Below are 17,314 nucleotides of genomic sequence, written 5' to 3' on the forward strand. Positions count from 1 at the left end.
ACTGTCTGTCCAACTGATACTTCATTGACATTTTGTGCTTGTGTGTTTCTTCTGGCACACTACTCAACAGTTTTCAAAGAATTGGCAGTCTTCCTAATGCCCCCCCCCCCCCCCCCCCCACAGCTGCTTTAGGCTGGGAATGTTATGATGTCGCAGTCGCATAGTTGTGCTTCCAAAACTAAAGAGATGCAAAGGTGTACCAGAACTGTCAATACCAGTTGTCAAAAAAAAAAAAAAAAAAAACAAAACGTATTCTTTTATTTAGCAATCTTACTCTCTTTATCATCTCTTTTAAAGGCAAGTTAGAGACTGTTTACACAGTAAAACTCTCAACTAAAAACTGTTAAAAGAGCGCCACTTCCTTTACTCAACTCAACTTGATTTATAAAGTGCTTTAAGAACAGGCATTGCTGAATACAAAGTGCTGTACATAAACATAAATATCAATTGTGCAGTAAAGAATAAGGTAACAAAACAAACATTGTTGATGTTGGTCACATTCGCAACTATGTAATGTCAATAAAAATTACAATAAGGAAACCCGAAACGTCTAAAAGATAAGTCAAGCTAACCATCGCGCCACGATGTGGGCCAACTTCAAAGTAAAAGTCTACTAAATCTACTTGCATCAAGAGTGTGTGGATGCAGCCTGGAGACCTCAACGCTCATGCGGACCACGACAGAGGAAGTTCGGATGAATTTCAAAATACAATTAAGATCAACGCTCATGTGTATGTAGATGCCTCGACTTGAGCGGAAGCAAATGTTTAGGTTTTAGGTTTAGGGTTAGCTGCTAACATGACACTCTAATGTTAGCATAATATCTAAAATCGAGCGGAAGAAGTATTTAAATGTTTATATGGTTTTAAGGGTTGGGTTTAAGCTTAGCTGCTAACATGACACAAGAACGTTAGACCATAATAACTAAAGTCTAGCTGAAGTAGTATTAAAATGTTTATATGGTTTTAAGGGATGAGTTTGCGTTTAAGGGTTAGGTTAGCTGCTAACATGACACGCTAACGTTAGATCATAATATTATGTAGTCTACTTTTGTAGATAGGCTTTTGCATAATAACTAGTGTTGTCTAAGTTAAAGTGTTACCTAATTAATCACAAAAAATTATCGCATTAATCATGTATTAACACAGATTAATCACACTATTAATTTTGACCGCAGATGATCCTTTAGCTGACAGTGGATGGTTACATTAAAGGTAGCACAGGTTGTGTTTGAGTAATAAAAATAACTACATGCATTAAAATAAAGCATTTGATAAATGTTTGTGAATGACATTCAGGATATTTGTTAATGTCAAACTATTGGGGTCTTTTTTTCCCATTTTAAATTATGGAAGTAATTAACTGATTAGATAAAGAAAAGGATGAGCGTGTGCAGTGGATCAGAAAATGTTGAAGATGTCCTCATAACACAATAAATGTTGAAAGAATTAACACATAACAGGTGCTCTTTACATTTGGCGGGCAAAAAATGTTGATAAAGAGTCTTTAAGCGATTAATCGTGATTAATCAAAATTCCAACATGTGATTAATCTGATTAAAACATTAGCTCTAACAATAACATAACTTACTTGTGACTCCATATTCTTCTTCATTGGCGCTCCATATTCTTATTTTGACAAATAAAGATAGCTGCCGGTGCCGGCTTCGGCAACTTCCGTTCATCGAGCTTTCGCTTATTGAGGTCCGCATGAGAGCTGGAGGTCTCGAGGAGGCAACCATACCCGATTTGCATTGCCGTCAATGTATTATTTAGTGAACTTTATTCAAAAGTTCGCTTTAGCGTAGGTGGCGTGTTAGGTTGAGAATGTTTCAAGCTTCCTTGACATGTCGGAATGGGTTGGGAAAAAGGAAAAAGAGGAAAAAACAATCCTCTATCATTAATTTGAGGACTCATTTCACCCCTTGTGGCCAAATTGCTTCTATACATGTGACTTGCCGTGATCCACAAGGGTTTTCAACTTCCTCTGCTGCTATTATGGTGAATGTGGCCTTATATTGCTTCGTGTGAATGTACACTTTGTTTTCTTTTTCACCAACCAATCCGCGGACCATGTGCGATCCGAACCGTCGGATCATCCTGATCCGTACGGATCACACATCAGTGATGATCCATTTGCACCACTAGCAGGGCATAATACCCAATTTGTATTTTTTTGCTATGCCCAATCTTTTTATGTACCCGTTCAAATAACAAAAATAAATGTGAATTGTAATATGATAGGAATGTGTCCGACTGTCCATAATGTGACACGCACCAGAAAAACGTCACGTGGCACACTGTTAATGGAAGCAAATATGGTCCCGCGTCCCACTCTAGGGGCTCATCTCATTTCATATCGATAGAGGAGCGAGACAGAAGTTGGTAGAAATATTTTGGGGATATGAAGCGACGCTCCTCGAGCTCCTTGTTTCACAGAGATGTCTACAGATGTTACATCACTGCCATGTGTTACCAATGATCAGTAGAGGCTGGGGATGATGGGACTGCGGCATGCAGTGACACCAGTGGTGGACTGTCCAGTGGGAATTTAGTGAATTTTCAGAACGGCAGGCACATTTTCAGGCCGGTTGCCCCTCAGTTGGCCGCCGTGTGCACTCCCTTCCCACAGCGACTAACGACAGATATTAATCACTGGATGTTGGTCGATTGGTCGAAGATCTTTTGCATAAATGATACTAAAATGCAGGTGGTGTTTCCAGAAGTCTTTGAACTGTACACATTTGTGACATTTAAACTGTGTTTACTAGTAGTCCATAATAGGGAACTACCCAAAACAAGCATGCATGGCATGTGTAACCTGGAATCAGAAGGGACATTTCTGAGATGACTGAGAAGAGTTGTTCAAAAACAGGACTTCCAGCAGAAAGAAGAAAGTAGTCATCGAACAAAGGCAAAAGGTTAATTAAGGGCAGGGATATGAGTCAAAATCAAGTGTACAGTTGTTTCCAGGAAAACTGTGCTATGATTATTTAAAAAAAAAAAAAAAGAAGAGAAGAAGAAGAAGAAGAAGAAGAAGAAGAAGAAGAAAAAAGGAGGTTAGATAATCTGACACTGAAGCAAATATAATGGGTCAGTTTACTGTGCTAGGTAAGGTGAGCAGGTGTAGGTGAAGATGGCTGATCAGGCGATTAAAGGAGGAGGTTAAGCTGATGTAGTTGTAGGGCAGTGAGAGAGACAGGAATTAGAATTAAAAGAAGGGTCAAGAAGGTCAAACAAGCCACGAAGTGAATGAATGATAATGAGCCTCATTGTAACAAGCCAAGTCAGTTCAGACACCGGATTAAAAGCTCTCGCCCGTACCAGGGTTAAATACAAAATGTTAGTGTGCAAAGACATTTTCAGGAGTTAAAAAAAAATGAACAAAAAAACAACAACACTCATCTACCTCTTTGTGCAGTTTTTATTTTGTGGCACCAAAAGCAAGCTGGCTACCATACTGAGCTGTTTTAGCTCAATCAATGGCCACCTTCTCGGCATTGCTTATCAAGACTTCTTTCTCCTTACTATCTTTTCACAAGGAAAAGGCGAAAGGTCAGCCTTAACACATTACACAATGAATATGATTGCACAATCACAAAATAGCTGTGTCATCATATTATTGTGTAATTCTGAAGAAATCAAATGCACGTAGGACTTGCAAGACTATCAAATATGTGTTTTAACTCCCACAAGGGAAAAGCTCCATGACCGTAAGTGACAACAGCATTCGGTATTCTGCTGAAATGATCACACAAAAAGTCATTTAGAGGAGTCAAAGGAGTGGTTGGTGAAATGGAGATTAGGGGTAAAACCAGTCCACCCGTAAATTTGTTAAGGTATCAGAAGATAAAGACTGCTTGTGTGTAAGAAGCCATGATCAGAGTTCCTCAGATTCAATTCTCATTCGCAATTGTCAACTGTCTCAGCCACCAAAATTGAGTCTGAAATTTTGAATACTGTACATGAAATCGCAACAGCTGTGGGAATGCCCACTGCGGACACAGCAACATCACGCTTGACAAGTTGTGTCTGAAAGGCATTTTTCTGAAAAGGAAGTCTGAAAGGGGCTAGTGCTAATCAAACTGCCACAACTAACATTTACACCGTCCCTACATACACTTTCTAAAATGGCAAATTTGCGAGTTTCTAAAGTGGCCAGTTTGTGACTTTCTAAAGTGGCAAATTTGAGAGTTTATAAAGTGGCAGATTTGCGACAAAAAACTCAGAAACTTACGAGAAATACATGGAGCATAGCCATAGTCTAATCATTCGAGGATTTGTTGGTGGTTCGTGAGGCACTGTTTGTGAAATGAAAAGGCAGGATGGAGACTGATTCATTCTTAATGTGTGACCCACTCCGGGAAAAGGGTCCGCATGTCGGCAGGATCAATCTAGAGATATGGACGATATTAGACAGTTGGACATTTTTTGTCCATTTTGAGATTTCTCCCCAAATAGCCTCCTTGAGGTCTCTAATTTCATTCCAAATCAGCGCAAAAGTCAAAATTGGAATACAAGTGTATGAAATAAGCAATTATTAGACAGCATCGCAACTAGGGGGGTGTTTTTAACCTAGCTACTAGCTAGCGCCGCGTCTTGTGCAACTGTTTCAGAACAAACCGAATTTCCTTAAGCCTTAAACATAATTCACAAACGATTTATAAATGTTATGAAGATATACACGGATCTGCTAATGGATGGATGGATGGATGGATGGATAGAGCAACCAAAAAAAAAAGTCGAAATACACCATTCAGCAAGAAAGTGAACAGAAAAGTCATCCTAGCTGTCATCGGTTCGTGTACCGGCGAATTGTAATCTCCAAACAGATATAATCTTCAATTTCGTGATTTCTTTCTTAATGAATCGATTTCTACTTTTAATTCAAATAACTACATTCACACACACTAAACCATATCCAATGAGGGACGAGCTCGGGCGAGCAGCCGCAGGTACCCCCACAGAGCTGCCACTTGCTCTTTCACTCAGAGCGAGTCAGGAATTAAAAGTTATGACATGCGCCAGTGCCTTGTATGTGATGTAGCTTAATGTAATGTATTGTAAATACTAATGTAATGTTTTGATCGCTTGTCAATGTTGTCAAGTTCATACGATGCCGTTACACGCCGCTTCAGCGATGCGTAACAAATAAGCCTTCCTGGGTGGAGTTTGCATGTTCTCCCATCATTTTTGATCGGCCCGATATGCATATTTTAGCCGATACAAAGGTCCGATATATCTATTAAAGTCTGTACACTGTTTGCAACGCGAGGACCCAACAATACACCAAGTCGCGCTGCTTACGTCTTGTATAGACCATGTCGCGCTGATTACATCATCTATCACGCCTCTCGCTCTTGTAGACCGGCATCTCAAAAAAATAAAAATAAAAACGGCTTAACCAAAACTTGGTCCGCCCCACACTACTGTCTAGACTAGCACGTAGCAATCAACATGTCCTCCTCACCAGTGTGGTGAGGAGGACATGCTGTGACATCTTCCATGGCAGAAGATCAAAACATTTTCAGCAAGGATTCGAAGAGGGGGAAAGAAGGTTTTTGCTCACCTGAAAATCCATCATCATGGCAGATCCATTTTGAACGAAACAAACTTGAAGGAGGCACAGAGGCAGCAGCTAATGTTGCTAGGCTAATGGCGCTAAGCTAACAAGCCAGCAGCAACAAATCTAAAGGCGGAATGACAATTACCATCCAGACGACTTTTGGCAAGCACAGAGGAGAGAAAGTGGAGGAGAGCCGTTTTGAACTAACTTGAATGAGGTACAGCAGCGCAAAGTTAAAGAAGCCAGCAAGGCAGCAACAACAACAAACCTAAAGCCATTAACGGCAAAGTTAGGGCTTTCATAGCGCTAGACAAGCAGCCGTTTTTTTTTTTTTTTTTTTTTTTTTTTACAAGTTAATAGCACATGTGGAGCCACGTTGCATCCTCCGAAGTGGCCACAGCTTGATTGACAACAATGCACTACACGTAAGTCTCACCGCAGTATGGGGTGGGGGTTTTCAAGGATGCGTATCATATGTTATTTTATGTTTAACTTTTAAAGCCAAGCGAAGCAGTGAACTTAATACCAGTTACTGTCGGCTGTAACAAAGCCACAACACAACACGCGAATCTAAGCAGCTTGCTTATTCATTCATTTATTTATTTATTTACCAATTTTGTCTATTTACTTGATTTCAATTTTTTTAAACTAAGGTTGACAACTGTCAATGCATATAATTTTACCAAACGTTCACCTACCTTATGCTCATGCACTATTGCACTTAGGGTTGAATAAATGCATTCCTATTGCATAATGCATACATACATGAATGTTTTGTTTTTCCAGATAAACCAGCTGTAGTTCTGTATTAATTTAAAAACTAACTTTTTATTTTGTGTAATTATATGTTAGCCATTTCATATAGAAAATACACATTTGAAAGAGACATTTGTTTGCTGTCATAATCAGAGCTACTAAAACATCAGTTTTTCCATTCCTGGATGAACAAATTGCAGATTATATGAAGGCTATATTAAATACAAAAAAAACAAATGTATCGGTTACCGGTATCGGTATCGACCATACAAAGCAGGAAGTTATCGGTTATCGGTATCGGTTGAAATTTTTCATATCGTGCATCACTAATATATAAGGCGCACTGGATTATAAGGCGCATGGTCAGCTTTTGAAAAAAATTTAAGACTTTTAGGTGTGCCTTATAGTACGGAAAATAGGGTAGCTTGGATGCATGTATTTTTGCGTTGAACAGTTTTTGTGGTCGACCCAACCAACTTGCTTGACTTTTATTCCCAGCCCTACCTGCAAAGTAAATAATTTTGTGATTTATTCTTTGAAGCATTAATATTAAATATCTAAAACATTTTTGCAGGTGATAACAAAATGTGACCAGCTTTTTTAATGGGGAACGATTCAAAATAACGGCTTGCCTGACCCTCGGCTGCTCCATTAGATGTGGTGTTGACAGCAAGTAGGGGCTGTCTTGGATGATGGTGGATGATAGACTGGCTATGCATGCAGACTTATTTTGTTTTCAATAAATTCTATATATATTTCAGGTAGACCTGGCTTCTTATTTTAACAACTGCTATCAATCACCGACAGGCATAGCTATGACACCAAACAGGCCCTATGTAATCATTTGACCCTGCCTATTCCCAGAATAAATGATGACTGAGAAACAAGGCAACAAGGTAAGTAAACATTACTCTGGGACACCTTACGTGACTGACGCAAGTACGTGTTTTTAGCTTCACACCAGCACTTGAAATTCTACCACATGAATAGCATTTAAAAATACGAATAAATGCACTCATACTGGTATGAGTGCAAATACTGTACCGTATGTCTGTACTTGTACTTAAAAAAAAATAAAAATAAAAAAAGGGGGGGGGGGGGTTGCTCTGACCTGATTATGCACACCAAAACCACGTACCCAACTTACCTGTTGTAATATTTTTTTGGTAAGGTTTTATGGCAGATGACAGAAGTTTTCTGGATTGACAGTGGAAGTCTATGGGCCGGACATGAGCTTGACAGAATTTGACCATTGGGGGTGTGATTTGGGCGTGGTTTGTTAAAGGTCAATGGGGAACCGCACGAAACACGTCACCACACTTAATTAATATTCATGAGTCTAGCGAGGAGTGTCATCGATGTGGCTCCAGACACATTCAACGGCAAACATTTGTGCAGAGGTGGACGTTTCGTCAACATTGATGGAAGGTCCGTCAAACCGTCAATGGAGGACGTCCATTTTGTTGACGATTGGCGATTGACAGCTAACTTAAAAAAAAGGATGAATTAACCATTGACGGAAGTAGGTTTCCTTCCGTCAATGTAATCACCATCCGTCACACAGTCAATTAATGTATCCCAATGACAGAAGTCAAATTCGTCAATAAATGTGTCTGTGTAAAATAGATAGATATATGTCTATGCGTGTTAATAGGTAGATATATAATAGATACAGTATGTGTCTATGTAGCATCCTCGTCATTCAACCCTTGGTGCATGAGGTGTACAGATAGTGAATACATTTACGTAAAACTAACGGCTGACGAATTTGTGCAAAAATTCAAACAATTGGTGATTGATGAAGGCACAGTACATTTTTAATTGCGACGACATGGGCCTTTTTTGGAAAAAGATGCTTCGCTGTACCTGAAGTTTCCATGAAGTTTCGGAATTTATTGAAAAGAATCACCCAGAAAAAGTGTTCACCAGTCAGGCGATCACTCACTAATATGATGTTTGCCTTGGACATTTTCGAAGGATTGTTATATAAAAAAAAAAAAAAAAAAAAAGACAAAAAAACAAACAAACATCCTTGGATCAGTTCTTTACAAAACACCAGGCAAAAAAACACTTCTGAGAGAGAACATGAACCAAAGAGGGCAAAAACCGATGAGGACAGCAGTTAAAAAGGTAAATGACCATTATTTATGTCTGCATTTTGGGAGGCTTTGAATGGATTAGGGCATTTACATGGAAAATGCGTCTCTACTTACAAAACTTTGTACTTAAGAACTTTCTTCCAGAACCAATTAATTTCGTAAGTAGAGGTACCGCTGTATGTGCATTTTACTTAGATATGTTTCTTACTGTCCATCAGTCGGTCAATGACGAAAGTCCGTCAATGATGGCGGAGCACCGATGTTTGGTGAATGACAGATTGATTACAATGCCGTTGAATTTCAGATATTGACGGATTGATGATGACGGTTGATGGTTCTGACTGTTGACGATTGCTGAATGACGGATGCTCAAATTCATTGACGCGTCCACCTCTGCATTTGTGAACGAGTGATTTGAGGAGCAGTGGAAGGAGAACGTGTCAGGACAGTGGACCAAAGCATAAATGCCACAAGCTGCTAATAGCTGTGTTTCGTGTTAATATAATTGGCCAGTGTTAGCCATCCTAATTCATCATATGAAATTAGCGTGCACAATTGCACATGCATTATATGTTGGGAGAGAAGAGAGGGAGATGCATGCAGATAATTCAGGATGCATTATTTTGAAATGGGAAATATATATTATTAACACCATAATGTCAGGAATTGTAGCCTACTGTTTTTGTCCCCTCCAGGGCCTTGCAGGAAACCGCAGCGTTTTCACTGCCATTTGTAGACAAATTAATTACATATAATAGACATCGCTCCACTTTTCTGTATAGAATCATTGTTGTGACCGGAGGCTGACGTACAACTACTCTCTCTCCCTCTCCATCATCCCCAATCTCTCTTACATGTTTGCTATGTGCTCGCGAGAGTACAGATGTCTGCATCTATGCATCACATGCGCTAACTTTTTCTGTTTTATTTTATTGAAAGGAAGAAAAAAAAAAAAACTCATACCAGTCCGGTAGTGCTGTGGAAGATATAATATGGCATGACACTCGACAGTTGTGTTGCAATAGATGAGTGGGAGAAATCACTGTGAATGTACTGGACTCCTAGCCATGCCATACTGAGCTGGAAGAATTCAGCCTGGGTGAGTTGCGCAAGAGTGTACATGGTTGTAGTTTAACTACATCTGATCATACTGTTCTTTATACTGCAGACCAAAAGGTTGTGCACTTTAATTTTCCTGTTGTTTCAAGATGGGACAAAAAAAGCAATGGATTTTACTAGTGCTGTCAAACGATTAAAATTTTTTAATCTGATTAATCACACTTTTAAATTTGGATTAATCACCATTAACTCTTCTCCTGCCGCACATTATCAAAAAAAAAAAAAAAAAAACTTTAATATGACAAAGGCTTTGATCATTCACGTCATCATTGAAAATGTTCTATTTCTTCTATTTCATCAGATTTCGGCATGTTTCATTGTAATTTCATACACGGGCAGTCCATTGAAAAGAGACAATGCTGCCATCTGCTGGCCATAGTGAGTGAGTGTTTTTGATTCCACAACCCACTGACCAGGCAGCACTGCCCATTGATAAAAAAATAAATACATAAAAAAATTAGTTGATGTCATTTAACGTTTATGGCGGCATACATTGTGATTTTATTAATCATTATTGTAACGTTTTTATCAGTCAGAGTTAATCGGCTAAATTACTTGTGTATTTGTGTAATACAAAATCAACACAAAATACCGTAATATTTTGACATTAATGCATTTTATTATCTGAATGTCATTTGCAAACATTGAGTAAATGTATGTACGCAATTGCATGCATGCATGTATTGCTCAAAACATAACAGCATCATATCAATAGGGTGCAATTCAGCAATTATTAATTAATTAAACGCAAATTACTTTTGTTTTATCTAAAGTCCCGTCTGGGTGTTTTGTAAAGCTGCATGCGGGGCGCCGCGCAGTGATACGAACAAACAGAAAAGTAGTGCCTGGCGGTAATGGCGTCTTGACTTTTTTTTCAGAAAAGGAGTATTGTGATGCAAATGTATCACTCTTTTGAACACAAATTGTTTTTAGAAGAAAAACGCTTTATTTCCGTGACCCCAGCCAGCTTGCTGGACTATTTTCCTCTCGTCCAACACCGGACCAGAACTCGTGTCACAGAACGCTGTCAGGGGTAAGTCAGTGTTGATCGCACACACTGGAGGTGAGGATAAAATTGAGATTAATGTATAAAAAGCCGAACTATCCCTTTAAGTTATGCAAAAGCTATAAGTAGCTTTTTTTTGTTGCATAAGCTATGTATGGCTTTTAGGTTGAGCAAAAGACATAAGTAGCTTTTTTTTGCAAAAGCTATGTATGTTAAATTTACGTTAAAAGTGATTCAAAATCAGTGTACGTTATTGTCTGAACATTTTGCACAAGATTTATTTTTGAATAAATCAAACCTTGTTTATGAATAAATCAAACCTTGTTTAAATGTTGTTGTTTTTTTAACTTTTGATTAAACTTTATTAAAATCATAATCGTCCAGAATGACAGGGGGAAAAAATAAAATAAATAAATAAATAAATAAATAAATAAAAATAAAAAAAGATTTATTTTTTTTTTGGCCTTATCGCCCAGCCCTAGTCTGACCTATAAAGGCTCTTGTGGATTAAAGGCCAAAATTCTCCACATAAAATCTCGAAGGCAAGCTGCAATCCTGACATTCCTTGTGCATGTTCTGCCCCGGTACTTTTGAAGCGTGTATGTCTGGGACCTTTGGATAGAAGTGGATATATTACACAAACACAGTAATTATGCTCACCTTAAGAAAATAGCACAGCTTTGATGGTGTATTGAAACACTGTTAACTCATGAAGAAAAAGCTACAGTAGACTAATGCGCTTTCATCTCCAGTCCATAAAAAAGATGCACCACACAAAGAAAGCCATTCTCAGGCAAATGCATGGCATAAAGAGGCGAGTAGCAGCTGAGGACTCTGTCAAGGACAAATTAATTAACAACCAGCTTTCCAACTCCACACTTTTATCTTTTATCTAATGGAGGTGTGAACCCACATGCACTTCCACAATACTGTAAACATGTCTAATTTGATATAAACACGACACGCAACTATTCGACTCCTCCCTTTTCGCGCACTTGGGTCAAACTTAGTCAGTGTACTCTCACATTCCCAGGCAAACTGTGAGTGTGAGAGGATCCATGTAGTGTGTGTATCGATGTGTACATGCGCGCCCTTTGTGTATGAGTGTGCCTCAAGCAGACGGAGGGAGCGAGGGGGTCATTCAGTGCAGAGAAGTGATGACTGGGCAGCTGACACAGGAAAGAAAGAGGCAGATAGAAGGTGGATAAAGAGAGGGAGAGATGTAGGTCACTTCCCAATTGTCAGTGACTCATTGCTCTGGATCACACCCAAACACACGCACACGCACGCACACACCCCAAGCCAAGTACCGTCCCACAGCTACTGCTTGCAAATCACTGGAGCGGGCCTCGAATGTGAATGTGTGTCTGTGTCCATTCGGCCTTTGACCTTTGAACTGGTTTGATGCTCATCATTCCAGTCACACAAAAAGACACACAGAAACACACTCTAGAGACAAACCCCCATCGACCACCCCAATGTGCCCACTCTCAACCTACATCAACTTCAGAAAATATCAGAAAAAGAAAATCAGGTCTTGGTCAAAAGGTATCTAAAGACAATAAGCAAGATTAAAATGCAAATATAAGAAATTATAATTATAGGCTCGTCTTTCATCACCAGCAAATGCAATCTTTGCAAAAAGTGTTAAAAAAAAAAAAAAAAAAAAAAAAACATTGTCCAAAGACCGTTATTCCAGTATAATTTCTCTCTTCTGTTTGAATGGTTACAAATTTGAGTTTTCAAAATATGCTTGATATTACTCATCAACTGAGTTACAATTACTTATTGTGTCTACTAAGGCTGGGAATCTTTGACTGTCTCACGATTCGATCCGACTGCGATTTTTGGGTCTACGATTCGATTCAGAATCAATTTTCGATTCTCGATTCAAACGATTTTTCGATTCAACATTATTTGATTGACAAATGATTTCTGCTTCAATTTACAGATATGCAAAAATTGTCATGTTCTATTCCAGTCTGCTTTCTAAGACAAAATGACAAATAGAGACACTGAAGTGTCTTTTTTTTGTTGTTGTTGTTGTTTAAACATTTTTTAATTTTGTATTGTAAGTGCCTTTTGCCACAAAAACAGCATGTGGGCTACAACTGCCTTTTCCCCATTCTTCTTCATTTCTAATTGAAATAAAATCGATTTTTGGATATGAAATATTGATTCTGAATCTTAATAAATGAGAATCTCGATTCTTTTATGAATCGATTTTTTTGGCACACCCCTAGTGCCTAAACATGTATAGTTTGTTTTGAACATTACCTAAATCTGTAAAAATACAACTTGTAAAATTACAACTATTGATCTTTAATTAATTAATTAATTAATTAACTAACTCATTCACTCCCAGCCATTTTTACAGAAGCAATCCCGTTCACTCCCGGCTGTTTTACTGGATTTTGCAAGGCCCACAGAATATTGTGTCCTATTGCTATAAAAGCATGGAACCTATCAAAAGAAAGATTAAAGTCTCTTCTGTCATCAGGAAAAAAAAGTATGTTTCTATCCGTTTCCGTTTTGCAGCAATTAACATCAGAAGAGAGCTAAGTTTCATCAGTTTTCACAAATCTATTTAAAATTGTAAGTAACTGAGCTTTTTTTCTAGATGGCCCTGGTTGATCTCCTTTGCTCTGCTGCCATCTGCTGGCCGTTTGTGTAATAACTACAATTTCTGCAACCGTTCTTTGCAGTTGAGAGGCTGCATCAAAGCCTTCTGTATGCTCTATCATAAAAAAAACAAAAAAACAAAAAACCTATAAATGCATCTTTGGGACACTTAGAACATAAAAAAAACGTATTTATACGTTATTGGGAGTAAATGAGTTAATTAATTAACTGTCAGACTCTGAATTCAGAACTACCGGTACTATATGTTCAAAAAAGCTGTGTAAAATGACACATTTAACCATAGCTGAAGCCCAATTTAAAACTAAAACAAGTGGGTGTAACAGCCATTTGTGCAACTACTGTTCCACTCAAAAATCACTCAAACTAGAGCTCAGGCTGGTGCTTGATGTTGTGATAACTAAGTGCTAAGTTGATCTATAAATGCAATTTTCACTGAAAGGGAAACAGTCTGCAAAGGGAAAACATTTTTGTTGCAAAATGAAGTCACATTTAAGAAACCGTGTAAACACCCCTAATAAAGATAAAACAGCACAAACTGCTTAAGCAAGTGAAGAGATAAGAATGCACTAGATGACTACAATTCATTGACCGTGAGATGTGACACATTGCTCAGGTAATTAGGTTGCTTAACATTTAAGATTTTAATCATGAAATTGGCTGAACGTCTTTTTGTCAAGCTTTCAAGGAGATACAAATTATTTTCAAGCTTGTGAAATATTAATTGCTTATCTCTGTTCAGTCTGGATAAGGACACTAAACAAAGTGACAACACAGCTCTTAATTAAGGGGGGAAAAAAAGGATAAAGTAAACAACCTTAACTTTTCTCAGACTAAACTCACTCTAATCCATAAATTAATAACTATAAAAAGGGATGCCTGCCTGTAATTCTGTTTAAACGAAGAAGAAGAAAAAAAAAAAAACCATAACAGTGTTTTAACGAGACTCACAGTGGCAAGATCCGCTCCAGTGCCTGCCGGTCACCAGGGACCCTCCGAACGGCCTCTGAAGCCCCCCGACGCCGGATAGGAGTCCTTTCTCAGGCTCGAACCCTGGTGGTCTGTGGTAGTAGTCCATACCCAGGAAAGATCCGCTGCTGGGGCTGCGGGGGCTAGGGCTCAAACCCACAACATCCACGCTTTCGTACATCCCCGCCAATGTTTTTTCTTGGTCTCTCAGTATTTAGTAGGGGGGAAAACCAAAAAACAAAATGAAAGCGTCCGGGCGGCAAAGGGAGACGGGGGAGGGAGACAAGAGTTCACATCTTCATAGTTGACTGATGGGCGAAGAGGGGGAGGGGACAGGGTGAGATGGTCCTTTTGACCTTTTAACCCGCCACGAAACGCCTTTTGCTGTCAAACTTTTAGCACACACAGCATCACGGCACCGGTTTATACCTTGTTTTCCTTTTTTTATATTCACGCCGATACAAGTAACACGAAATTAACAGACGTGCTAATGAAGACTTAAGTCCAAAAATGCACACACAAAAAAACAAAACAAAAAAAATATCACGGGGATAGCGTTACATTAAAATGACGAAACACGTGGTGTGTATATCGAGTCTGAACGTACACGGTTCCGATTTAGAATAAAAAAAAATGGATATAATAATAAAAATACGCACGTAGATTATTTGTATCGCTAGCTAACATTAAATCATTGTAGCCTGTTGTCTTTCGTCTTCTAAATGTGTGGAGCCAGGCAGCCAGCGGCGTGCGGTTCAATCCATGGCCGCCGCGGGAGCTTAAAGTGGCTCACGGACCGCTCCAAAGTAAAGAGGTCCACTCCAGTCGGTGGATTGGGCCGCTCGTCTCGCTGCAGTTCAACGGGTCCACGCGGCAGCCGAGACATAAACCCCCTCGCTGCCCCTTTAAAATTGCCGCTAAGTGTCGAATGGAGATGTTGGGTCCCGCGTTGCAATGGCGGTAAGTGCAATACAAGACGGCGCGGCTGTTCTTGTTGATGGTTCTTGTGTTGTGTTCCGCCTGTGTCCTGTGGTAACCTCCAGCCTGTACTCGTTGGCCTCTCCCCCTGTTCGCTCTCTCTCTCTCTCTCTCTCTCTCTCTCTCTCTCTCTCTCTCTCTCTCTCTCTCTCTCTCTCTCTCTCTCTCTCGATCTCTCTCTCTCTCTCTCTCTCTCTCTCTCTCTCTCTCTCTCTCTCTCTCTCTCTCTCTCTCTCTCTCTCTCTCTCTCTCTCTCTCTCCCCCTCCCTCCCTCCCTCCCTCCCTCCACCTGCATCAGCTGAACACGAGCGCCACCCATCTGCCTGTGCCCACTGTCAACAACTAAATGTAGTATAGTATAGTAGAACACGACACTAGAATATTAGTTGTGAAGTCAACCGGTTGAGAGTTTAATTGAATAATTGTTTGAAGTCTTGTGGCTTTATAAGTCAGAATAATGAGTCCGGAGTATTAGCAATGGTGATGTCATCAATTTGGAGAGGTATGATATTCCCTATCTATGGCCTTGTTCCAGATAATTGTTTGTTTTCAGCTTCAAGGTTCATTCCAGGTTAATATTGTGTTTTGTGTACAGACTCAAGCCACCAGCTTCTGGCATTCAACAATTCTATGTCTTTTTTTTTTTAAGTTATCCCATCCAGGTAAGGTGTATTTTTTTCCACTTGTTATCATTATCTTAGTTAGCATTTGTTAGACGGTTCACAACATTAACAAAGCTGTGGCAACACGATTCTGAGTCTGTACTTTTTCAATCGAGTCTTTTTTACACAACTATATTTCTGTATTTCTACAGTGTATGAGTCCCACCTTTCGGTATCAATATCTTTCAACCTATATTTGTCATGGTTTGGCTCTCAGGCCTCTGTTTGTTTCTTTCCAGCACCCAAGTGATTGGTGGGCGTTTCCCACCTTAATGACCACACCTGTTCCCCGTGGACAATCAATGGACTTTAAAAGCCACTGCGCCACTACTGCTGACTGCCAGATTATTCATCTTGCTCACTGCTGTGCTGCCAAGTGTTTATTCGAGCGTTTTCATAGTCTTTCATAGTTTTTCACGTGTCATGTATTACTACGTCGCCCTTTGTTGTACTTTGTAAAATGTTTGGATTTTAGTTTCCGTTCTCTCACCTAGACTTGTAGTGTTACCTTTTACGTGTGCGCTGTTGGCCACGTTTTCTTAAGTTGAACTTTCTATTTCGTGTTGTATGATGTTTGTTGTGAATCCTTGCTTTTTGTAAGCAAGTGTTTTTCGTTAATCACTATTTTTCTCCTTGCCTTTTGCAAGTGTTTTCGGTTGAGTTGTTTTTGTACTGGTTGTCTGACCAGCTTTTTCGGTTGTTTGTTTCCGCGCATCTCAGCGGAATAAATTCCTTATCATCCTTCCTCTGGTCTGCGTATTCTGGGATCCACTCTCGCCGGCTACCCCGGCCCCCCATAACAGAATAATCTGGCCATGGATCCCGCAGGCCCGGAAGAGGTACGTGACGCTTTGGCCAGTCAAAGGAAGTTGGTGGGGCAGCATGACAAATCGCTGCGTGATATGCAGGAGGCGATTTACACGCTGGCCCGCCAATTTGGGGAGCTTTTGACCCGGGTCGGTCAAGCAGAAGCATACGCTTCTCCCCGAGCTAGCTCGACTCCTGACTTAGAGCAAGCGCTGCCTTCTAATGTTGCTATTAGCGAGCCTTCTCTGCCACATCCGTCACGTTACGGAGGAGAACCCGGTATGTGCAGTACCTTTTTGCACCACTGTTCCCTGATTTTTGACCAACAACCGCTTACGTATGCCCTTGATCGCTCCAAGGTAGCATTTGTTATGAGCCTTTTGACTGGCCAAGCAGCCTCTTGGAGTATGGCCGTGAGCAATTCAGCACCTGAGCTCCGGTCTTCCTTCCCCGATTTTGTTCGTGAATTCAGATGCGTGTTTGATCATCCTGTGACGGGGAAGGAGGCCGGAGGCCAGTTACTTGACTATGTGCAGGGCCGGCAATCCGTCGCAAACTATTCTATTGGATTTAGAATCCTGGCCGCAGAAAGCGGGTTTGACAATCGAGCGCTTTGTTGTATGTTCCGGCGAGGACTTTCACCCGTATTGAAGGACGAGTTGGCAGTTCGCGACGAAACCACGAACTTGGAAGAACTCATAGCCCTGAGTATT

General features: G+C 39.9%; 1 protein-coding gene across 1 annotated transcript in view; it reads right to left on the bottom strand.

Moving 5' to 3' along the window:
• LOC144027405 (retinoic acid receptor alpha-B-like) overlaps positions 1-15,211 on the bottom strand; it is a 28,866-nt gene extending 13,655 nt beyond the window's left edge. Inside the window, exon 1 of the mRNA XM_077534893.1 lies at positions 14,137-15,211. Coding sequence (XP_077391019.1) covers positions 14,137-14,335 — 199 coding nt within the window. The 5' untranslated portion in view covers positions 14,336-15,211. The remainder of the gene's footprint in view (positions 1-14,136) is intronic.
• Positions 15,212-17,314: the final 2,103 nt, after the last annotated feature.

Source organism: Festucalex cinctus, chromosome 1 (genome assembly GCF_051991245.1).
Source record: "Festucalex cinctus isolate MCC-2025b chromosome 1, RoL_Fcin_1.0, whole genome shotgun sequence".
Lineage (NCBI taxonomy): Eukaryota > Metazoa > Chordata > Actinopteri > Syngnathiformes > Syngnathidae > Festucalex > Festucalex cinctus.